The sequence below is a fragment of the Anolis sagrei genome, chromosome 5, assembly GCF_037176765.1.
Source record: "Anolis sagrei isolate rAnoSag1 chromosome 5, rAnoSag1.mat, whole genome shotgun sequence".
NCBI classification, from domain to species: Eukaryota; Metazoa; Chordata; class Lepidosauria; order Squamata; family Dactyloidae; genus Anolis; species Anolis sagrei.
Genome location: NC_090025.1, coordinates 32,880,163 through 32,904,592, shown reverse-complemented (window position 1 = coordinate 32,904,592; position 24,430 = coordinate 32,880,163). Strand labels below are relative to the sequence as shown.

Here is a 24,430-nt window from a genome sequence, read left to right as displayed (position 1 = left end):
TTCAAAACAGAAAGGAATGATTTCTTATATTTTTCCTAAAAACTTGACTTAATAATCAAAAAGGAAAATTCAGTGTAAGACAGCCTTACACGTATTCAAATTAGGGATGAAAATAACATTTGTAAATATTTTAAACCCAAAGCAGCTTTCTGGGTGATGTGAAATCCAAATGAGAACAACTTTGGACGGACAAAGTTCTTAGGCATTCGAAATTTGTTCTGTGTGAAAAATGTGTATGGGGCTGAGGGGTGCACAGAAAGAAAAATTCTGCACAGAAAATGCAGGATTTGTTTACAGACTAAATCCCAAACTATGAGGGATCCTTGAGAACTTCAGTTTTCAATGTTCTCACAAGGGAAAATGTTTAGATTATATATTCCTGCCCATATATTTTATGACGACTGACATTCATAATTGAAATCTCTCTTCCATAATAAATTTGCGCAGAAATTAATATTACTGGAGGAGCAAACCATTCAATTAAAACAACATCAGCAAAACCACAATGAAATCAATCTAGTCTCAAGTAAGATGACTACTACAGTAATAGTACAAATAATGATAAATAAAGAGTAGCAGCATATAAGATACCAGATTAATTGACACACCAAAATTATCACAAATGCCTCACCTGGTGGCTGGGGATAACAACTGCATCATCAATCATGGTGCTGTCCCTCAGGTAGGAGACGTGGCTCAGCGTATGGGACTTGTCTGAACTGAAAGATCGCAGGCTGGTTGGTTGGTAACATTATCAGCAGTTGAGATGGTGTTTTGAAGATGAGATTGTGGACAGAGCAGAGCAAGGGATTGAAAAAAGCATGCTATTAGCAAATATGGTGTAACTTCCAGGGGGATAATTTTATTCCTTTGATAAAGCCTTCCATCTTTGTCATGTCAACATTCATAGAGGAGACTGAGCAGTGCTGCTCTCATTTTTTTAATAATTACAATCTATTTGAGCCTCTGTATACAGAAGCTTCAAACCAGTGTCTCTATATAGCTGAATAGCTCCCCTTCCATCTAACTTTAAGAAAAATATATGAATTGCTTCTTTGTCCTGTTGAAGAAATATGATTTGACATTCAAAATTTTGAGGAAATGTTCAATACCAAAAAAAAGTCCCATTTGTGATCAAGGGTAAACTACTTTCCATCCCCTGGAAGGTACACAGAAAAGGGTCAGCAGTATGCTTTTTGGCAAAGCAAGATTTTCCCCTTGTACAGCAAATAAGCAATAAAAACATTGTTATTTCCATATGTACACAAAGCGCTACGTAAAACCATTTGCTGAAGCAACAAAGAGGTGCGAAGCAAAAATAAGCTACTTTCACACATAACTCAGATCTAATTGGACTGAAAATCAAAGGACAACACAAACCAAGGTACATGGGGGTCTCTGTTTCAGTTATATATTTCAAATACTAGTTTTGAAGCTTAAATCACTAAAACTATCACCAGACTATGGGTGTAGTAGGCTTGCAAGCAAATAGATCATATGTTTCTAGTTGCTTAGAAACATAATGTTAAGAGAAATGAAGATTTCAGATGCAATTGTGCATCAAAATTTATCCAAGCAGCATAATCTATCACTGTATCATTTTTAAATGCCTCATGTAGAATCATAAAAAGTACAAATCTTGCCTATTGAAACTGTGTAGAACAAATATTATTTATCACACCTTCTAAATATGACATACATGTCATACAAATATTCTGTGAGTTGCTTTCAACATTTCTTATTTTGTGACTTATAGTTGCAATTCTCTTTGCAGTTACAGCTAGAAAGGTCTTGCCATTTTTGACAGGATTAAATCATGTGTACCTAAATCATGTGCACGCGGGTGATGCAATGTGTTAAACCCTTGTACCAGCAGAATGGCTGACTGACAGGGTTCTGGGGAGGGCAGGGTTGAGCTCCCTCTGTCAGCTCTATCTCCCCATGCGGGGACATAGGAGAAGCCTCCCATAAGCATGATAAAACATCAATCATCCAGACATTCCCTGGGCAATGTCCTTGCAGACAGCCAATTCTCTCACACCAGAAGTGACTTCCAATCTCTCAAGTCATGCCTGACAAACACACACACACAAAATTCAATAAATAGATTTCTATTAATGTTTTAAATCTGAACTTTGTGGTTTTTGTTCAATTTATGGAAGCAAATACATAACAGGGATTTTCTGCCTCCCTTTCCAAGGATGCCATCTCTTGCTTTCCCCCAAAAGTCATTCCTGTGGCTAGAAAACCATTTATGAATAATATAAAATTATGTCGTGGTATAAGTTTATCATATGGAGATGTTAGTGGAACTATAGAGGACCAACAAAGGGCCCAAGCCTTCCTGAGTTTATGATGTTTGTAAACAATCTTTAATATTTTATATATAAACGTATAGCTGTATGTAATATATGGAAAAAAGTTCTGATTGACTCAAAAACTGTAAATGTACAATACAGATTTGTATTATAGATCATGACATTTAAATAATGGGATATATGGCTTGCATTGTAATCCTCCTGCCTTCTCAGTCGTAAACCCGTCATGTTCATTCTCAGGCAAGTAAACATTAGAAAGTCAGTCTTAATTTAATTTCAATATACTACAGAAGTTAGAGACAGTATAATAACTGTCAAGGATACTACAATTTTTAATGGAAGGACTATTTTGTGGTGAATTATTTTTAAGAGTTTTAATGTTTTAAAATCTAAGAAAGAAGTAACAGATATGTGAAGGTTCAGTTTCATCCAAGATCATGATGGGACTGAATCTTCTAGTCCAGATGCGCCTGGTAGACGGGGTGTGGAGAATATGCTATTAAGTAAAATAAAACAGCAATGTCATCCAGCGCAAGCATCTGTCTCCAAAGCTTTATTCTAGACCAAAACCACTTGGATAAGCATTCAGCTCCTTTAAACATCCTTGAAGTATCTGCAGCGATGTGTCAATCAAGGTTGGGAAAGACTATGCCAACAAAAGTCAAGGCCCTGCTTCTCTATGAATGGAATATCTTAATAAGGTACCCCCTTCAAGAAATGAAGCAGAAAAAGCCCAAGCCTACAGTGTGCCTTCAGAGAGAGTCTTCTACAAAAAAAAATCCCCCTAAAAACAAAAACCCACACCTAATCCTTCAGCATGTATTTGATTTAAGGTACTGGTGCAGTTATACAGTTACATCCCTGAAGAGCTAAATTCAGTCTTTAGCCAATGGTAGCAGTACAAAGATTACAGTCCTTTGTAATGAGACAGGGTCAATATTCTATTATGTTTCTCAGGCCAGGGACTAAGGCACTGCTGACACTAGCTACTCTACAACATATATTAAGAAAGTACTGCTGATGCATCTTAGTTTGCCTGACAAAAATCAGGGCTGTTTATTCTCAGCATCTTACTAACCATTAATACTTGTAACCACCTTACTTCATTTCTGATCAATACCTCTTTTCTCCTTGCATGTCTTGCATGAAAAAATCTCAGGCTGCAACAAACTTGCGTTGGCACAGAAACACGACTTGTAGTATAATTACTTACGTTTGTCAGAAAAAGCTATCCATCTTTATTATCGAGAAGAGGAATAGACATTTTCTTATCTATTTAAGAGGTATTGATAAATCCTTCCATTTTTTTCCTTCTGGTGCGATAGCTATATCAAGACTAAACATTGGCTGTTTAAGGACTAGTGTCAGAGAGTTTTTTTCTATCATTCTCTCAATGGAAGTGTTGTTTTGAAGTATGTGGTTAGCATGAGGATGCTTGCATTTGGTGTCAGCCTTATACAGGCCAGAAGTGAGAATGGTAAAGTCCACAGTGAGATAATCACTAATTGCAACAATTGTGGCATTTTACTTGTACCACAAAACTAACCAACTTGAATAAATAAAAACCTATCAAATTCTTAAGTAGGACTGCAAAAAATGGAATCAGATACATAATGACAGATGGCAGGAGAGAAGTACTGAAAAGGAAGTTGTTATCATGCTGCATAATACTTACCTGGGCATAGTGCTAATGAGAGCATACAACAAGGGAAGAGAGAATAATAAATATGGAACAAAATTATGAAATAAAAGCCAGATATCCAAAAACTGAACTCCTTAAATGAATCAGTTCAAGGAACACTGTGTAGCTAATGGGCCAAAAGAGTAATGTTTCCAGAGCATGAAAAGGCAGCACATCTGCTGAACTGCATTAGCTTTTCTTGCTCATGAAAGATGTATTTCTTTAAGAAGACAACACCATTTACAGTGAATAGACATTTGCCCTGACAAACTAAAATGTCCAGATGAAATCTTTTTCTTTCTAAATCTTCTGCTGATTGTTTCCACTTGAATTGAGCTGGAAGGAATTACAACAGATGTTTGTTTTCCAATGTCTTGCAAGGTCATGCCAGAATCCTAGTTTAACTTTCTCCTGCCTAACCATACAAAAAAACCCCCAAAAAACCCAGAGCATTACCATAAGGAAGTATGATATTCAGATGGTTTATCATTGTACCTCTGATTTCATCTGAACAGAGCTAATGAGGCTCTGGTTACCATGCTTGGTTGAAAAGTGGAGGTAGCAAGAGGATTGAAAAGTAATCTGGACAAGATGAAAATGCTAATGTGTGGCCCTGAGAGAAGGTGAATGGAAGAGACCTAAAAATATCAATACCTGATTGCATTTCCCTAGTCTCTTATTTGCGCACCACTGCCTTGTTCCTATATACATATAGCATCATGGCCTAAATCTAACATGACACAGCTGGATCATTTTTTTCCGTCCCTTCTTTCCTGCAGTCTTCTCTGGTTACGAAAACATGCTTCAAAAAGCTTTCCTATCTTCCCAAATGGGGATTTTACAGCGAACCAGCAGATCTTTCTTATATGCCTGCTTCCGCAAACAAACAGAAGTGAAGGTTTTGGTGTATTATTTTTTAAAAACCCATGATATAAATTAGAATATTTCACTTTGATATTTTGGCAACCTAGATGAAGTCTCTAAATTAACAGGCCTGTAATGAGGGAAAGTCAGACAATTGCTTTCTTGGCAGGGAGCTAGAGTAGATGGAGTTGAGCCTTTCAGCTCTAAAATTCTAGTATTGTATGATTCTGTGTTGCTTCTAAGAACCCAAGAAGAGTGCTGCTGAATAAGATGAATATATATATATACAGGCCAGCATTCTGCAGTTATAGTGAGCAACCAGATACTGATAATGTCCAACAACAGCATATATGTGCATTAGCACCTTCCTAATCATGGTACCCTAAAAGTGGTGCTCTCATTCATCTATTACTACTTTTAGCTACTTAGTCCAGATTCTAGTAAAAGGAAAGAGGCAAAAAAGTCCCTTGTATGTTTCCTTTGTATCATTCATAATAGTTTACATTGTTGTGATATAATAGTTTGCATCGCTTGTTCCTTTTTGGTATAAAGGACCCTGTCATCTTTCCTCATTGGAGAGTTACTTGAGCACCGTAATCATGGCAACATCTTAATCACGGCTGCACATTTCTACACATTTTCTTGCTCTATAATATATTTTCTGAGTTGAAGCTACCATAAATATATGCAAGTTTCAAAACTTAGTTGCATCACAGATATATATGTTGTTATTATCATATTGTCACTGTCCATCCTGGTCTTTACCACTTAATGGCCTACCAGAGTTATCAGTATTTGTTTTGCACAGTTGTTAGTCCTATTCTTTGTTTATGTAATACAAGTGTTAGCTCTTATTCTCTAACTCTGTGAGTCCTTAATTGCAGCATAAATTCTGCACACATAGAACTGGTGCGATGTAATGCAATTTATATTTCAGTGCATGTTTTTGTGAATAACGGCATCAGATCATTATGAGCTGTGAACAGTTCCCTGAATTCCCTGTTGTTGCTGAATTGCTAAATATATTTGTCACTGTATGTTTTTTCCACTATTTCATCTATCCACATCTGTCTCTTCAGAAATGGCAGTTTCAAGAGCTGAAGTGTAGATTAATAACTTGCATGAAAGAAAGGCCACCATACTACTGCCTATTTACTGCATATGGTACAAGATCAAATAGAAATATAATTTTTAATATCATAAAAATAATTTCTGAAACATTGAAAGGCAGGTAGTTATTTTCATTTGCAGCTCTGGTTTGATGGTGGCAACTGTAAGAGTGGGGCAACTTCTCTTTCTTATTCTCAACAAGACATGTTTTCTTAAAAGCTTGAGACAGGTTATTGTAGTTCATTAACCCCAGCAAGATTTCTCACCCCTAGTATTAGGACAAGGCAAGTAACCTTTATTTTGATGAGCTTTCCACAATTAATGCTAATGTCTTCTCTTTGTGAAGGAAAGTCAAGAACCACAGAAAGGACAAAATGATTGGCTTATAGACTGAAAATATCCAAGCAACACTTTTCAGAAATTCATGTAATAAGGCAGCAGCTATTGTAATTTAATTTTGCAATTTGTGCAATTTGCACAGAAATTATTCTTGCAAAAACAAAACTTCTTTGGGATAGAGAATATCATGCTGTTTCATAGGCAAGAGTGAAATGTTTGCAATTCCTCATTAGCAGGATGAAGACAAGCAAAGATTTATGTCCCTGAAGATAAATTTAACAACCTGCTTTCTTGAATCAAACCTATGAACAATGGTGACACGGCTCAACACTTGGAGCAAAATAAAGTATAGTGGAGAGGACTTTGATACTGGACACTTCAATGTTCTTCACAGGATATATACTCGTATGGATCTATTCGCCCGTGTCAAATAAAACATAAGGCTACCCTATGTGGACTAGGAAGTAACTAAAATCCATCCACACACTAGGTTCCTATTCCGAAAAAGATACAGATTAAGGGGAAAATATATACATTTAGTACCTGTCAGATCGACCTCCTTCCAGGCTGTACCTCAGGTAATTCATACCATCTAAGAACTGGCTGCTAGGTAACGAATCATCACCTAGTTCTTTCAAGTCTTCTGGTCTAAGATATTCACCCCCATCTCCGGTCATGGTATCATCACCTTAAGTAAAAACAAACACAAATTCACATAGTTAATTACAGTACAGCCTCACTTATCCAACCTTCACTCATCCAATGTTCTGTATTATCCAATGCAGTCTGCCTTCCGCCTGGATCCACAGCTGTTTCAATACATTGCAATATTTTGCTAAATTTATAAATACAGTAATTACTATATAATGTTACCATGTATTGAATTGTTTTTTTCTGTTGTTTTGTTGTAAAACATGATGTTTTGGTGCTTACTTTGTAAAATCATAGCATAATTTGACGTTTAATAAGCTTTTCTTTAATCTCTTCTTATTATCCAATATTTTCACTTATCCAACGTTCTGCCAGCCCATTTATGTTGGATAAGCAAGATTTTACTGTACTAACCTAACCACTGTTCTTGAAGCAATTTCTTAGATACTTCATTCCAAGAGCTCAAGCAAAATAGGAACTAATGTCATTCTTGAAGTACAACATACAAACTGTTAATAAACATGAAAAACACTGCAATGTTAAGAAGAATAAAACCAATCCTTTCACTTTTGTCATTGTTGATATCAATCACTGGACTAGTTTCATTGTTGTTCTTTTCCACAAAGAATTGGTTAGACACAGCTAGTTTCTGGAAGAAACTCAAAGATTGTATATGCACATATTTTTAAAAATGATTTTTGAGTTTTTAATGACACTATGCGAAATATTTGAATTTCATTAATGTGCAACAAAAGGCAGAATGAGAGCAGTGTGATTACATTAAGAAATGCTCATAGAAGCATTCCATGAAGACATAGAAGCTAAAAAAAAATACTGGAGTACAAAAAAGAATGTCACCATATTTCAGGTTGGCATGATTGGTTGGGTTTTTTTTTTTAGTGAAATGGTCTTCAACCATGCTGAAATAGCCCTTCAAATAGATATAGTCAAGCATGGAAGCTGATATTTAGCTAATTTAATAGTAAGGAGCGTTGTTAGTAAAAAGAGTATTTCAGATTACTTTAAAAAGAAATGAAACAACTGTTCAACTGTTAACAATGACACAAATGAAAACCTCTTTATAGGGCAAAGATGACCCAGTTCTTAAGGTATTTTATCCAACACTCCCTGCCTTGCCATCAAATGAAAATCATTCACAGAAAGAAAGATTCCCCTCTCTTCTATCGAAAATCCACCATCCTGGGCCAATTGGGGTTTTATTCAGTGGATGTATGAAGTGGGAAATCCATTCTAAAAAGATAAGATTTGTTCACATAATGTTGGATGTTGCCCAAATTCCTACAAATACAATATGTTCAGGAGTTGTACTTTTAAAAAGTATTCATTTGCATTATGGTTCTGTCTCCAAATGCTCTCTCGCTGACAACCAAAGCTAAAGAATAGAGAGATTTATAGATTCATTCTTCACATGAACTTTGCCTAGAGAGAGTTTGTAACCATAGCTACAATTCACTTCAGCAGTTTAGACTATGATATGGCTTCTTTCACCAGTCATGCTGTCTAGTTTAAGACCAAAATAATTGGCAGTTAAGTGTTTGCAGATGAATGCCATGTTATGTCAGCCATTCACACATACCGCCCTGAAAGGCCCTTAGGGGAGAGTGGGAAACTGAGTTGCTAAAATGGAAAGACTGAATATCTGTTCTTGCTCTACAGTAAGAATGGAAGCTTCACACAGAAGCAGGTTCCTAACCATTGTCTAAAAAGGAAAAAAAATATACTCCACCTGAAATAACTGCATTACAGATAGATAGTGTCTGTAGTATCTTTCAAAAGCTGTTTTAATGGGAAAGCTAGACTTCATAAATGCTTAGGGAACTCTGTATTTAACACTGAATCCATTAAATTAAAAAAACATTTTGTTGGTTCTACACCACAATAATATGAAGTTTTCCTTCATTGAGGTAAAAAAAGTAATAGAGGTAGAAATGTGGAATGTTCATGTAGAAAGCCAATTGAAGTTTTGTATGTTTTAAAAACATCAGGTTATAATTACTTTAAGCTGAAAACATTTGTGCAAGTTCCTTTAAAATATGAATCGGGTGTATTTTCAAATAAATTATCTGTTAAAATTCCACTTTGTGGAATCACTAAGAACAACTGATAACTTCTAGGAATAGTGCTGAACCTAACTGCATCAATCTATGGCCTTATGTGAACCATGGAAAGCTTACCCTCCTCATCAGAAACATCTAAGACTTCACTCATAGTTTCTGGTACATTGAGTTTGTGTTTCTCAGTTACAGTCTGCAAAAAAAGGGGAAGAAAAGAAATCAATCAATAGAATAATTTGGTTGAAGAATCAATAAGATACACTTAAATTTCAACTACCTTCTTTACACAAATCTAATGCTCACCTTTTTGTTTTAATTACTTTGCCAACATTACGGTATGCATTAAATCCACATCATACAGTAATCTTAGTGCTGAACCAAAGCAAAAGGGAACGCTGCTTCAGGTACACCTGAAGCTCCTATTTGAGGAATGCCATCTCTAATTTAATAGCCATGGCTGAATGCTATTAAATCCTGGGATTTGTAATTTGTTGAGGCATCAGCATGCTTTGGCAGAGAAGGCTCAAGACCTTGTGAAACTGCAGTTCCCATTGTTCCATAGCATTGAACCAAGTTAATTAAAGTGGATTCATTCTACAGCATAAATGCATCCCAAAGTTTTCTTTTCAATTGCTGGAAGCTTTGCTATTGTAAATTACAAAGAGTGCATGTTTTGCTGCTGCGCATTACATTTGGTAGCAAATACTGTTTTTGGTTTCAGGGTTTTGAAAATTGAGGAGCACATCAGATTCGACGGTACATTAGATTTGAGTAAATATGTGTATGTTCTCCAGTTCTCATATTTATTATTTTCTGCATAGAATACATTGTTTTTAATAATCGGTTTAATAAAAATGGATACATGCTGTGAAAAGTTTATTTTAACAACTGTTTGTAGTTTTTAAATATATCTAGCACATTTGTTGACTGGTGAAAAATTCAAAACAACTCCAATTTTTGGTTGCATGCTAGGTTTTAAAATAAATTAGGTAATGTCTCCAAAAAAAAGCTTTAAGTTTTAGGGAGCATCTGGAAATGATTAAAGTTGTAAAACACTTTCAACAATGCAAAAAATGTAAACTGAAAAAATATGTTGAATGAGAAGAACATCTGATAAGTCTATATCTACAATATTAACTGCATTGGATTTACATACTTTACAAATATTTTGTCAACAGTTTGTTAAAATGATTAAGTAATTAGAATAATTCCATATTCTTATGTAAGCATATACATTTACACATGTTACTTACATGGATAAACAGACTTAATAGATTATAGAAAAGAAAATAAGATAAGGAAGCATGAAAGGACATAGAATTTGGGTGTCTTCTGTATAATTTTGAATAATGAGTTATGGGCATGTTTCTATATAAAACTAATGGTGTGGACTTGTCATTTAAAACTGAAAGAAACATTAAGAGAAAGTAAAATAGAGTAAGAAAGTTGTGAGCAAATGAACAAATATTTTAAAACAAAAACAACTGAGTGTCAGTTTAGGTCAATTTTAGCCAGAATCTCTTTGAAGTCAAACAAAAGCAAGAATGGACTAGAATATGAATAAGTACAAAGCAGATTGAAATGGGCTGGCGTGGATCCAGGTAATTTGTACTTTACTGGCAAGGGTTTCCACCTTACAATGATTTAATAAATAACAACAATAAGATCATTTTCCCCTTGTAAATAACATTGCCTAAGGGAGCTGAGTAAAGACTATTGTATGTGCATAAGTGGATGAATACAGTTACAGCAACATATGAAGAATTGCTGTTGAAACTTAGCTGAAAACGACAAGTTAACAACATTGATTAAAGCAAAGTCATTAAGCATCCTTTTGAAGGATGCTTATTCATTCATTTTTGTAGAGAAAGGAGAAAAACATATTGACTGCAGGTTTTGAGAATTATTAGATTGGTTGATTAGTTTGAGTAGTACAAATGTACAAACCATCTATATTTGAAGAAGCAAACTTTTGTTTAAATTTCTTAGGGGATAATTCACTTCAGCCTTTGGAGCAGTGGTTCTCAATCTGGGGTTCTCAGATGTTTTGGCCTTCAACTCCCAGAAATCCTAACAGCTGGTAAACTGGCTGGGATTTCTGGGAGTTGTAGGCCAAAAACATCTGGGGACCACAAGTTGAGAACCACTGCTTTAGAGGAGTGGATGACAACCCCAACAATAATTCAAGACAAGAGTTACTACTTCTAACATGTTTCAAGGGTGAGCCAAATATTTTTCTTTAGAAGATTTTGTGTGTATCAGGAGCAACTTCAGACACTGCAAGTCGCTTCTGGTATGAGAGAATTGATCATCTGCAAGGATATTGCCCAGGGGATGCCCGGATGTTTTGATGTTTTACCATCCTTGTGGGAAGCTTCTCTCATGTCCCCGCATGGGGAGCCGGAGCTGACATAAGGAGCTTATCTACACTCTCCCGGATTCAAACCTCCAACCTGTTGGTCTTCAGGCCTGCTAGCACAAGTATTTAACCTACTGTGCCACCGAGGACTCCATCTTTAGGAGATGGCCCTGAAGCTCAAAATAGAACTCTTCCTAATTTATGGTTTGTTACTTTTCTATAAATACCAATGTTCACATTCCCGCCAGATCTGTGAATCATGCTGGCATCCAATATAAAAATGACATATTTTAGTTTGAAATATCACTTGTCTTTGGATGAGAGACTTCAATTTGCTCTGTTGGGGTATTTCCACCAAGATTTCTACCCTTCAATCACTCCGCTTCAAATTGAATTTTTCAGGGCATCAAATTTCAACGTTTTCCATTTCTACCTTTTCTGGATCTTCCCACTGCATCTCTATTTTACATCTTTTTTCTTATTATAAATAATATGCCAAGGAGGAAAAGACGAAATAGGTAATGCTACAAGTCCTCAATCAAGAAGTAGTCTTCCAGTAGAGGCAAAAGGAATGAAAACTATATTATTAAATGCAATTTTTTTTTAAAAAACTAGCAATTCTGATTTGGAATTTTGCATTGTGTGTGCTTTGAACTTACATGGTTTTTCTTTCGTATCACAGAAAGTGTTTGTTAATAAAAAGGCCAGACAGCATCAGCATTCAAAGCTCACAGAGACAGATTAAATGCATTCAACAAGCTAAATGTTTCCAATCCCTTTCTTGTAAAAACACAGATGAACAATGAAAATAAAACCAATATAAAAACAGATACATCCTCTGAAAGAAGTTACAAAAGAAACTTCATAAAATAATATAGGTAGCATTTGGGATAAGACTTATCTCTACTGTATTTGTTTACAGTAGAGATAAGGAACCTGTTGCCTTCAAATGTTGATAAATTACTACTCCCAGGATGCATCACTATTGACCAAGCTGGCTATGGTTGCTGGGAATTGCAGTGCAGCAATAGCTGGATGACTATAGGTTCCTCACTCCTGCTTTATGATCTGCAACTTCAGTTGCAGAATCATAAATGATAGAAAATATGTGATAGCCAATATCTTGGAAGACAGAATGCAGATTTAACATGAAATGTAGTTGGAAATGTTTGGGGAGTACAATGAAAACAAAACAAAAATCCTTACACAATGTATTTGAAAATGTTATATGGTATGTGTAAACATAGTTTTCCATTAGTGGAAGTGTCCATAGTACTATCTACAAAAACTAAATTATATTTTCCGGAATTAAATGAGACCTATAAAATAATCCAAATCATCTTTAAGAGAGAGGTAGAGAAAAGGGAAAAAAATAGAAATAACTCAGATTAAAACAAAATGGGATATAAGGCTACTAGTACTCACAGTTGTAGTGGTAACTACTTCCTCTGTTACAACCTTTAATGTATCGACCACGGAGATGTATCCCAGACGCTTTGCAATTGCTAAGGCAGTATTGCCATTCTGAAAGAAGAAAAGAAGGAGAGGAGGAGAATGAGAGGGAGGATTGTGATATAAACCAATGAGATCACACCCTGCACTGAATGAGCCAGCATTTCCATCCAAAAACAAGGCATTCGCTTAGGAAAATCATTGTGTTTCACTATTAAATCTTTGCAACTTTCCCCAAACTGTAGTCCCAATTGCCATGGAAACAAAACACTCAGGACATCTGCCTGTTACGCACAAGAAGGAAAAAACCTCACTGCTTTTAATAGTTTAGTGTACCACCTTCTATATAAAAGCTGGCTACCCTGATAGTGCTCCTGCTGAATTTTGAAAATGCACTTTTAATGTATTTAATTGTTGGTAATTTATGCCAGGAATGTGCAAGATCTAGAGGCCACATATAACTTTCACCTGAAATTAAATGCAATTTTATTTCATTAAACAAGTCACACTTACTCTGTAGAAACAATAGAGACAATGTTGGCATGTCCTTGCTTAGTTTCTAAGCTGTTTTAGATCTTTGTTCTTGGCTTGTAATGTTTTTCAAAAGGCTTCCCCTGGCCTAAAAAGGCCAGGATTGGAGGGGAGGGGGATGTGAGCGAGAGAGACAAATTGCCCCACAATTCCTAATAGTATAGAGGCATTTTGCTAAATAACCCTCCAAGGAAGTTTACAAAAAAGAGGTACATGGTAAGGGCCCTTTGGGGACTCAAAAGACACCCTTTGAGCCCTACCTAAGACTTGGGGGGAAATTCTGCTCAAAACTAACTTAAAAATATTACTCAGTATACATATCAAAAATAAAGCCCAACTGCTCACTGGAGGGAAGGATATTAGAGGCAAAGATGAAGTACTTTGGCCACATCATGAGAAGACAGGAAAGCTTATAGAAGACAATGATGCTGGGGAAAATGGAAAGATAAAGAAAGAGGGGCCGACCAAGGGCAAGATGGATAGATGGTATCCTTGAAGTGACTGGATTGACTCTGAAAGAGCTGGGGGTGGTGACGGCCAACAGGGAGCTCTGGTATGGGCTGGTCCATGAGGTCATGAAGAGTCAGAAACGACTGAACGAATGAACAACAACAATACATATCAAAAATAACATCCTTTGTATTCATGTTAGATTTGAAAGATGCCACCATTACCAAAAGATGCAACGGGTTACAGGCAAAAATGTAATCAGTTACTCCTATATTCTGTCTTTTTATTTTTATTTTCTTTATTTATTTTTGTAAGTAAGGAAAGTTTAGGGGTTATACCAAATAGTACTCCCTTTCAATTTTCAATTTTCCAGTACTATTTTCTATACAGACATCAAAGACCTCTTAAGAGCCACAAGTATTGAAAAGTTCAGCTTTGGATTCTGTTAGCTGCCTTTTCCCCCCATCTCGTATCCTGGATCAGCACCACAAGTTTTCTTGACATTCTTTGAATGGTTAAAATCTATTGGATTTCACTTAGGGATATGGTGAGGAATGTGTATCCTGTGTACCAGGTATCATCCCAAAAGTTTTTTTGCGACACTAATAAAAGTATCCAGAATGGGGTGGGTGGGTTTTTCAGGCAATTTCAAGCACAAAACCCACTTTTTAATACAGTCCTTTCAGTTATTCCCTCTGTGTTGATGGAATTGTGCCTATGTACTGCATTACGAACTGGCAATGCCAAATTTGGCATCTATTTCCCCCCCCCCCCGCCCCCCATGTAACAGGATAATGCCATAGATCTAACCAGATTTGCCTCTGCTTGTCATTGGAGACAAAGTACAGGGTTAGTCAAAATGCATAGGCCAATAAGCCATTCAATTGAATGGCTTATTGGCCTATGCATTTTGACTAACCCTGTATTTTGGAACAACTACTTGAGTAATTGCAATCAACCAAGGTTCACACAGCAAAGAGGATGAAGTAAGATCTAGCCTCCAATGGATTGCCTGAGGGCAAACGAAATCAATGTGAGTAGTGTCACACTCCTTCTAAGCAGGTTAGAACTTTTGCTACTCTTTCAAAGCACTCAGCAGAAAAAGAAAAAGAAATAACAGTGAAAGTAGGATGTTTTACAATGCCATAGAAAATGTCTCTGAAGTCAGGCCTCTTTTTCATTATATCTCTGGCTACACAGACAGAGACTGAGTCAATACCACAGCAAATTAAACACATCAATTTTGTGTAATGAACAAAATACTCCAAGTCTCAAAAATGGATTGTATCACATGGGAGATTTATTCAGATGAAGTCCTGAATGCTCACTCTTTTCCAACCCTCTTGGTTTTCACCTTTTTTAGGACAGTAGTCCAACCACTGTGTGCTCAATTTTCTTTATCTCCACAGGCTGCCATCTCAAATAGTTATATTCTATCCTCCTTTCCCCTCTCTCCTCAAGCTTGGCTTCACCCTGAGTACTGAGGTCTACAGAAGCATCTGAATTAGGACTATAGTTTTGACATAATTCTTATTCTACTAACCATCACTTTGGTCATATAATATGGCATTAAACTTTCATGGATTATATGCTTCAGCCAGACTTTGCTGTCAGTACTGCTGTATGGATATCCACGCTCTGAAAAACCGATACCTTAGATGTCAATTACTGAAAAAAAACAAGTTGGCCACTAAGCTTGTATCATAAATTAGGCATTATTCTTTCCTTATGATCTTCCAGGAATGACAAAGCGGGAAATGTGATCTACTCACATTTCCCTGATAGTAAATCTAGTTGTTTCCAACTCTGGGGGGTGGTAAACTCCTTTTCTAAGCCAAAGAGCCAGCATTGTCCATAGACACCTCCAAGGTCATGTGGCCAAAATGATTACATGGAGCACTGTTACCTTCCCACAGAAGAGGTACCTATTGATCTACTCACATTTGCATGTTTTCGAACTGCTAGGTTTGTAGAAGGTGGGCCTAACAGCAGGAGCTCACCCCGCTTCCCAGGTTTGAACTGCCAACCTTTTGGTCAGCAAGTTCATCAGCTCAGCAGTTTAACTCGCTGTGTCACCAGCAGGCACCATGTTAAGGAAAACACACCACAAATCGAAAGAGTTGTGCCTCTTAATATGGATGTTCACAATTGTTGCACCCACATTTCTGATACTAGCAGCTGAATTAAAATAAGGCAGTCCCAGAGTTACAATCATTCAACTTACAAAGTATTCATAGTGACAAACAAGGATGAGAAAAGAGGAAGCAAGAGAAAACTACTCCCAAGAAGGGAAATTCACTCCTGAAAGAGTTGTCATGGGGAAAAGTGGTATTTATTCACTGAATCTCTATAATCAATCCTTGTTTTCACAAGCCATTTCCCCCCAAAATCCAATTATATACATATGGCTAGAGTTAAACTTAAAATTGTAACTTTGTGACTAACTGTAGTTTTCTAAGAAAAACAGAGTCAAAATGTATTGCAGCTAAAAAGGAATGTTATTGTTAGGTGGACTTAATAGCACTCTTGATACTTTCTAAACTTACCGCAGTGGTTGCATTTGGTTTGGCCCCATGCTGGAGGAGAACATTGATAATGTGTGTGTGACCTTGCTGAGCAGCTTGATGCAGAGGTGTGTATCCATTCTGCAATTAGTGGTAGTTACCACATTTTGAAAAGAAACAAAAACATTTTAAACATATATTTACATTTTTTTTCTCCTAGCTTTAATACAATCATTAGTATTACTAGAAAGAGAGAGAGAGAGAGAGAGAGAGAGAGAGAAGGAGCCCACTCATTATTTTATTGGTAGCATTTGTCATTTTTTAATAAATTTTATTTTTATAAATTAAATTGACTTTGGATGCCTCTTCTTCAAATTATAATATATCAATAGCAATTAAGTATTGCTTACTACAGAAAAAATAATGATGATGTTAATTTCTAATTACATTCTTTCTCAAAGATTTATGCTCTTTTTATCACAAGAAGTAATCCACTTTACATAATAGTTAAATTGTTATATTTAGATTCTATGTACTATAATGGTCAAGTTGCTATTGGAATATGGAATTCTAAAATAGATCTACATCTAAAACAAAGGTTTTTTTTTCTTTCAGTTTCACAATACACAATATCATAACACTATCCATGGTGGGTGAAGCTTCTGAAATCAAAATGCTCAACACCTATCTTTCATCATTATTAGATCCCCAACATACGATATTTCAGAAATTTCATACTACAGCATACATTTTCCTCTGCTTTCATTTTCCAAGAAATAAAAACATTTCATGGAATGCATGTCTTGAAATGCACATATGTTTTCATATGTGTAATTTTTCATATGTGCATCGCTAATGTGCCTGAACTTTGCTTTATAATCACTGTTTTAAAGTTCAAGCAATTAATTATTGTGAGTCACAGAAGTATTTTTTCTTTAGGATACCTTCTTCTTGTTTACAGATACAAACAATATTTGTATAAAAACAACAACATATGTTCGCAAAGAAACAGGAAAAGGAAAAAAATTATTTACCTTTGTCTTAGCATTAACATTAGCTCCTTGCTTTAGGAGAAAGTTGACCATCTTAATGTTCCCATAGTGACAGGCCACAATTAATGGAGTGTAACCTAGCTACAAGGAAAGAGACAAAAACAAGACATGTAAGTACAAGAGTGAAAGAAGTATTGCAGAGGAAATTTCTTTTATTGTTTTGGATATTATAATACCTTAGTCTGAGCATCTTTGTTTGCCCCATGCTTTATCAACATATCTGCTACATTCACTTTATCTTCTTGAGCTGCTAAGTGTAAAGATGTCAGTCCACTCTGCAAATTAAATATAATACATATAATACATCTGTGTATTACAGATGAAATTATAAATATTCTAATCATGTATTAGATATGAGATGGATTATACATCAAAGTAGGTCACAGCATTTGCAACATCTGAACTGTCTGAAACATTTACAGAGTTAGTAGAATCAGCCAGCCAGAAAGCTACAAAGGCATGGATAATAGTGTCACTACTTGAGAGAAAAGGCACAGATATTAATATCACTGTGTGTGAGAAAAGTCCTTTTCAGTCAGTGGTGCTGGCAGTAAGCCACAACCTTGACATCAAGGTGAATATATGGGATATCTCATAAAAACTAGATGAATGAACTCACCTGAGAGCGGAATGACCAGAGGGGACTGGCCATTGTATCATTTATAAAAGCCTCACATTGCAATCCTATACATAACTAACCAGAAATAAGTCATGCCCATTTTAATAGGTCCTGATCCCAGGAAATTGGGCATGTAATTGCAATCCCTAATAATTTTCAAACCAGAGATTCCAATGTTGGCTCCCTTTACTGTATCAAATTTTAGATACAGGAAAGTGCTATAGATATTGATAAGAAATGCAGATAGATAGATGGATTGCACAAACATATTAAAAACAATGAATGTCATGCCCAAAGCCCTTCTGAAGTTGTTGGACAGGAGAGTAGAATTAATGGGCCACAAATCAACCCTATCAGAACGTCTATTCCAGAAATAAGTTGTGCCTTTCAAGAACAGGGCTACTCTAATGGAACAAATTCCACAAACCTTTAACTAATGTCTCAACTTTAATAGCAACAGAGCCTTTAATACGGTTGAACTTGATCAATTATTAGTAGACAGAGATAACGACTAGAAACACTCTTATTAGTATCAGACCAAAACTCAAACTAGCAGGTGTGTTAGAAAACTGATGTTATCAACTTATTTTTCCTCATAATGCTTAACATAGATTATGTTTTGTTTAACTGGTTTTGCCCTCCCTTGTTTATATACAATGTTGGAATAATTCATTATCATTAGGAACAGAATATTACCTTTGTGGCCACATGAATATTTGCACCTTTTTCCAGAAGCAAGTTCACCATGTCAGCATGACCCTCCTGAGAGGCCAGGTGAAGAGGAGTCACTCCTTGTTTAGTCAAAATATTGGTCTCTGCTCCATAATTCAGCAGGGTTGTGGCTATCTGCATCTGGTTCTTCTTAGCAGCAATATGTAGGGGTGTATATCCATTCTAAAAAATGGTTGTCATTTATTAATACATATGTATTTATTGACAATGTCAGGCATTTCCATACCTTATAAATATCAAAGCATTATCCTCTAAAGAATGGCCATTATTTTTCTCATCTTTACCAAATGAAATTATTTCCTCTAACAGAAGTAATTCATCATGGAAGAAATCAGCCATTGACTGTTGTGTCTCATCATTATCAGGAATCAATTTTCAGCATATTTTTGTGACAGAAGTTGGTATGTAGATTTGTTAAAGTCTGTTTATGACTGGAGATTTCCCACCTTGTTAGATTTTAATGGAAAATTAAATCTAAATAATTACTTATTTTATTTGCTAATGATTGCAGAAGTATGTCCCAGAGGCCAAAACAAGAAGTAGGTCTACTCCTCGAAGATTGGTAAGGGCAGAGTGCGACCATCAAGCCAAAGTAAGTATAACCATGGTGAAGGAAAGATTATAATCCAGCAAGGAAAATTTAAGAAGCTTCAGAGTTATTGCACTCCTAGGAATTTCAAGAACAGGCAAGTTAACTATTTACTTTTCATTAAAGTAAAGGATGTTCTGACTTTACTCTTGGCTAGCTGTTGCTTTCATAATAGTAACAAATTGAACTGTAGGAGTTGTTTTACTTGGTACTCACTTAGTAAATTTTCATTATGCCTTAATGGCTACTGTTTAATGATTGGTTATATTATTTATTTATTTGCTTTACCTCTATACCGCCTTTCTCAGCCAAAATGGCGACTCAAGGCAGTTTACATAGTAAAGGTCAATACAACAACAACAAGAAGGCAGTTAAAACACATTATACAAAACATCAGGTCAAAACAATCATAATCATAGATATACGCCTCAGCAAACAAATCAGAATCAGAATCCGTAATCATAATCCTTTATACCAATTCCTGTGATCAATTGTACCATATTACTGTATTTCTGTATTACTGTATTTCTGTATTACTGTAATATATATTGCTATTTATTGTCTAGGAAGATTTTCAGAACTTCTCCAAATAGTATAGTGTATAAAGCACAAAGCAGAAATGTAAAGTGCTTATTTGGTTCCTAATTGTTAAGTTTAAAAGCTGGTAACAGACCTAGTGTTGTTAATTTGGTGTTTTCGCACTACTATAGATTACAGTAATCCTATGCACAACCCCAATGTTTAATCAAAGTGTAAACTTGAAGGAAAAGATTCCATAATGGATTTGATCATGGTTTTCTTCATTGATCTCATGTTGGAATTGTGATTCCAGAGGGGGAATGTTGGGATATGATGATGGACAGAGAAAGATTTGTTGGATTCTTTGCCCTCTCATCCCATGAACATGGCCCAACCATAAGGAGAAATGTACATAGATATAGCTCAGAACTTATAATGGGAGTTTTCTCAATAGAGAATAGAATTAAGCCCTATGGAGTAGCTGAAAATCACTTCAGCTAATTCTTATGATGAGTCAGAAAGAGACTGTCAGAGTTTTGGACACATCAACTTGAATGTTCTCCTTTTGTTTAGCAACCTAGTAGAAATGTAAGCTACTTATAAAATGTTCCACCCATAAAATCTTTCGAAGCAGGGTACACCAAAATTAAAAATCATAAAAAGAATGAAATAAAAACATAAATAAAAACAACAAAATCAAAATGAACAGTAAAACTCTGTTAAAAGTTAAAATCAAATGTATGCAGTCTGATCCCAAAGAACTCCCCAAAATGTAATGCAAATTTAAATATGTGAATGTATACGCATGAAGGCCTATAATGACAGGACCTGGCAACCCAACAACAAATACAGAAATCTACTAATCCATAGTGTTGGAACTCCAAGGGAAGCCCTTTTGAATAGAACAGGAAATCTCACCTTGGCAGTAGCGTGGGGAGAAGAACCTTTCTCCAGCAATAGTAGTGCCACCTTCTGGTTGTCATAATGAGCAGCAACATGGAGGGGGGTGAGCCCATTCTGGAAGGGGGTGGGTTTATGTTAAGGCATTAGGTGATGGTTAGCGCTGTTTAAAGCTATTATTAACATTAAAAACAAATAAATTAAGAAGCAAATAACCAGTAAAAACTTAACATAAAGTTTAACCCAAAGTGAATTATCTTCATGTTAGAAGCGTTACATTGAACAAAAAATAGCATTAAACCAAAAACTAAATTTCCAGATGACAACTATAAATAATTGCCTAAGTATTATTTATTTTGGAACCCAAAATAATTTATTTAAGTATTATTTATTTCAGAAACCAAAATAAATAGTTTGAAATCTTTCATAAAGTGAAAACAATTCCATTGCTTTTGTCTAATAACTATTCGAACAAAATACACTATAATTCTTCCTACCCAACTTATCAATGAACACCCAAAAACAGAACTACATGAAAATGCATTTAACTCAATGTGAGATTATAGTACTGTCCTGTACTGTACTGTCCTCATGTTTTGTACTATTTGTTTCATACTGTTCTGAAATCATTCCTGTACTGTACATATTTGCTGCAGTTGCCACAGAAAAGTGGAGCAGGATGAACTACAGCAGGGTTCAATCCAGTTTCTTTTGGGAGATTTGGATTTCACCTCCCATCAGCCACAACCAGAATGGCTAATGGTCTGGAAATTATAGTCTAAAACATCTGGAGAGCACAGGGGTGGAGAAAAATGGGCTAGACGTTACAAAGGGGATTTGGAACAAACAACATGGACCCTCCATTTCAGCAGGGGCCTGTGCCTTCTATGATTGTCCCTTGTATTAAGGTGGAAACAATCATAATTATTTATTCTCATTGTGTGAATGGAGGTATAATCACGAGGGAGCAGCCATTAACAGTCAGGAAAGCTTTCACAAAATAATCCTTTCAACTGCAGAGTATTTGTGATCTACATTCACTCTCATTTCCTCCTTAATAAGAGGATGAATTGTATAAGCACTGTGTGTCATAGCTGCTATGAGAAACTACTGCCAGTAATAACTGGGATAGGTAACTGTCCATACTAAATGCTAAACAAAAGACTGAACACGGTCTTTACTGCTTTTAATATCATTTTTATATAGTCATGTACATTGTGATATGTCCCTGCAATATAATCTGGACTCCAGTTTCATCATTAGCAACAATCACAAATGTTGTGTTCAGTAGAGATTTTAGGCAGATATGCTACATTTCATTCCTACCTTTCCAGATGAATCAGGAGATGCACGACGCTGCAACAGGAGTTTTGCCACATCTAGGCTTCCATACTTAGCTGCCACATGCAGTGGTGTGAATCCCTTCTATAATACATCAAATGGGAAATGGGAGTATTAATATAATAGTTTGTTTTAAAAGAGAAAGAGGAAATCTTAGGCTCTACAGATCTTTTAGCATACAGCTCTGAGTAATCTCACTCAAAACAGCAACATCCCCAAGAATATCTCCACAACTCTAAAAACATTGACTGACTGGGCACCAAATGAAGACTGTATTGGCTGGACTTATGATCTCATAACTGGTGGAGATTCACATTTATGGTCATTAACAACTGAATGTGACACAAAATCTCATGTTTCCAGCCTTGTATCTTCCTAGATGAAGGGTTTATGAGGTTCTGCAAGTCAGGGCACAGGGAAATAATGTCCAAAGCATATTTCTGCTTGTAGGGCATATTAAGACATGCAACTGAAGCATAATTCTGTGAGATCTCTCCAGCTATCTGTTCCCAACAACATTTTCAAGAGGACTGAATAGCAGAACCTGAGAAACTCTTGGGTTGAGGTAATGTCAGTCTGAAAACATAGGGGGTTTGAGTGAGAGATATCATCATTATATATAACTAGCTGTGCCCTGCCACGCGTTGCTGTGGCCTACAGTAAGAGTTTTGAAGTCTCTGGCTGGCCTCACTTCCTCATTTCTTCTCTCTTCCTTTCTTCTCTTGCTCTCTTTCCCTCTTTCTCTCTCACACACTCCTTCCTTTCCCCTCTTTCTCTCTCTCTCTCTCTCGCATCCCTCCTTCCTCCCCCTTCTTTATGCTTGTGTGTTAACTTGAGTATTTTCTGTTGGTCATGGGGGTTCAGTGTGGCAGGTTTGCCCCAATTCTATCGTTGGTGGGGCTCAAGATGCTCTTTGAGTGTAGGTGAACTGTGAATCCCAGTGACTACAACTCCCAAATGTCAAGGTCTATTTTCCCCAAACTTCATCTGTGTTCATATTTGGGCGTATTGAATGCTTATGCTAAGTTTGGTCTGGATCCATCATTGTTTGAGTCCACGGTGCTGTCTGGATGTAGGTGAACTACAACTCCCAAACTCAAGGTCAATGCCCTCTAAGCCTTTCCAGTATTTTCTGTTGGTCATGGGAGTTCTGTGTGCCAAGTTTGGTTCAATTCCATCATTGGTGGAGTCCAGAATGCTCTTTGATTGTAGGTGAACTATAAATCCCAGGAACTACATCTCGCAAATGACAAAATCATAATTGTTTGAGTGATGGTCACTGCTTCTGTTGTGTGACGTTGTGTTGTGTTGTGTTGTGGAGCCTCCCCCTCCTCTCCCCCCCCCCCCCGCCTTTCCCTTCCCTTCCCTTCCCAGCACTCGCCTCTTTTGCTGCTCTTCTGTCGTCCCTCCCTCTGGCCGGAGTCGTCCAAAGAGGCAAGAAGGAAGCGGGCGGCAGCGGCGCGGCTTAGGTAAGAGAGGCTTTGTGCAGGGCCTAGCCTTGCACGAAGCCTCTCTCGCCTAGATCGCGCTCCCGCTGGGCGGCAGCGGTGCGGCTTAGGCAAGAGAGGCTTCGCACAGGGCGTAGCCTTGCACAAAGCCTCTCTCGCCTAGATTGCGCTCCCGCCGGGCGGCGCGGCTTAGACAAGAGAGGCTTCGTGCAGGGCCTAGCCTTGCACAAAGCCTCTCTCACTTAGATCGCGCTCCCGCCGGGCGGCAGTGGCATGGCTTAGGCAAGAGAGGCTTCGTGCAGGGCCTAGCCTTGCACAAAGCCTCTCTCGCTTAGATCGCGCTCCCGCCAGGCGGCAGCGGCGGGGCTTAGGCGAGAGAGGCTTCATGCAAGGCTAGGCCCTGCACGAAACCTCCCTTGCCTAGATCGCGATCCCGCCGGCTGGCAGGAACGCGGGTTAGGCGAGAGAGGCTTTGTACAAGGCTAGGCCATTTTGAGGGGGCGGGACAGGACAGGAAAGGGCGGGGCTTGGAGGGGAGGAAGAAGGAGGGGGAGGAGGTGAGATTGGGGAAGAAGAAGGAGGAGGTAAGATCGGGGCGTGGTGTGGCGTGTGTGTTTGTGTACTGCGGGGAAGTGAGGTGAGGTGTTGTGGCGTGTGTGTGTGTGTGTGCCGCAGGGGTGTGAGGTGACGTGTTGTGGCGTGTGTGTGTGTGTGTGTTCCGCGGGGGAGTGTGGTGGCGTGTTTGTGCTGGGCGGGGCGAGGGAGGGAGGGAGGTGCGGAGGGTGTGTTGTGCGTGTGTGTGTGTGTGTGCCGCGGGGAAGTGCGGTGACGTGTTCGAGCTGGGCTGGGCGAGGGAGGGAGGAAGGTGCGGAGGGTGCGTTGGCCGTTCGGCCATG

The 24,430-nt window shown here is 37.3% G+C and overlaps 1 protein-coding gene across 18 annotated transcripts in view; it reads right to left on the bottom strand.

Annotated features, from left to right (window-relative positions):
• ANK2 (ankyrin 2) overlaps nucleotides 1-24,430 on the bottom strand; it is a 358,785-nt gene that overhangs the window by 57,393 nt on the left and 276,962 nt on the right. For all 18 annotated transcript variants that reach the window (XM_067468650.1, XM_067468652.1, XM_067468651.1 and 15 more), the window contains 10 exons: nucleotides 22,072-22,170; nucleotides 20,764-20,862; nucleotides 18,702-18,899; nucleotides 17,563-17,661; nucleotides 17,369-17,467; nucleotides 16,377-16,475; nucleotides 12,823-12,921; nucleotides 9,159-9,231; nucleotides 6,856-7,000; nucleotides 632-734 (listed from right to left, as the gene is read on the bottom strand). In XM_067468650.1, the coding sequence (XP_067324751.1) occupies nucleotides 632-734; nucleotides 6,856-7,000; nucleotides 9,159-9,231; nucleotides 12,823-12,921; nucleotides 16,377-16,475; nucleotides 17,369-17,467; nucleotides 17,563-17,661; nucleotides 18,702-18,899; nucleotides 20,764-20,862; nucleotides 22,072-22,170 (1,113 nt within the window). The remainder of the gene's footprint in view (nucleotides 1-631; nucleotides 735-6,855; nucleotides 7,001-9,158; nucleotides 9,232-12,822; nucleotides 12,922-16,376; nucleotides 16,476-17,368; nucleotides 17,468-17,562; nucleotides 17,662-18,701; nucleotides 18,900-20,763; nucleotides 20,863-22,071; nucleotides 22,171-24,430) is intronic.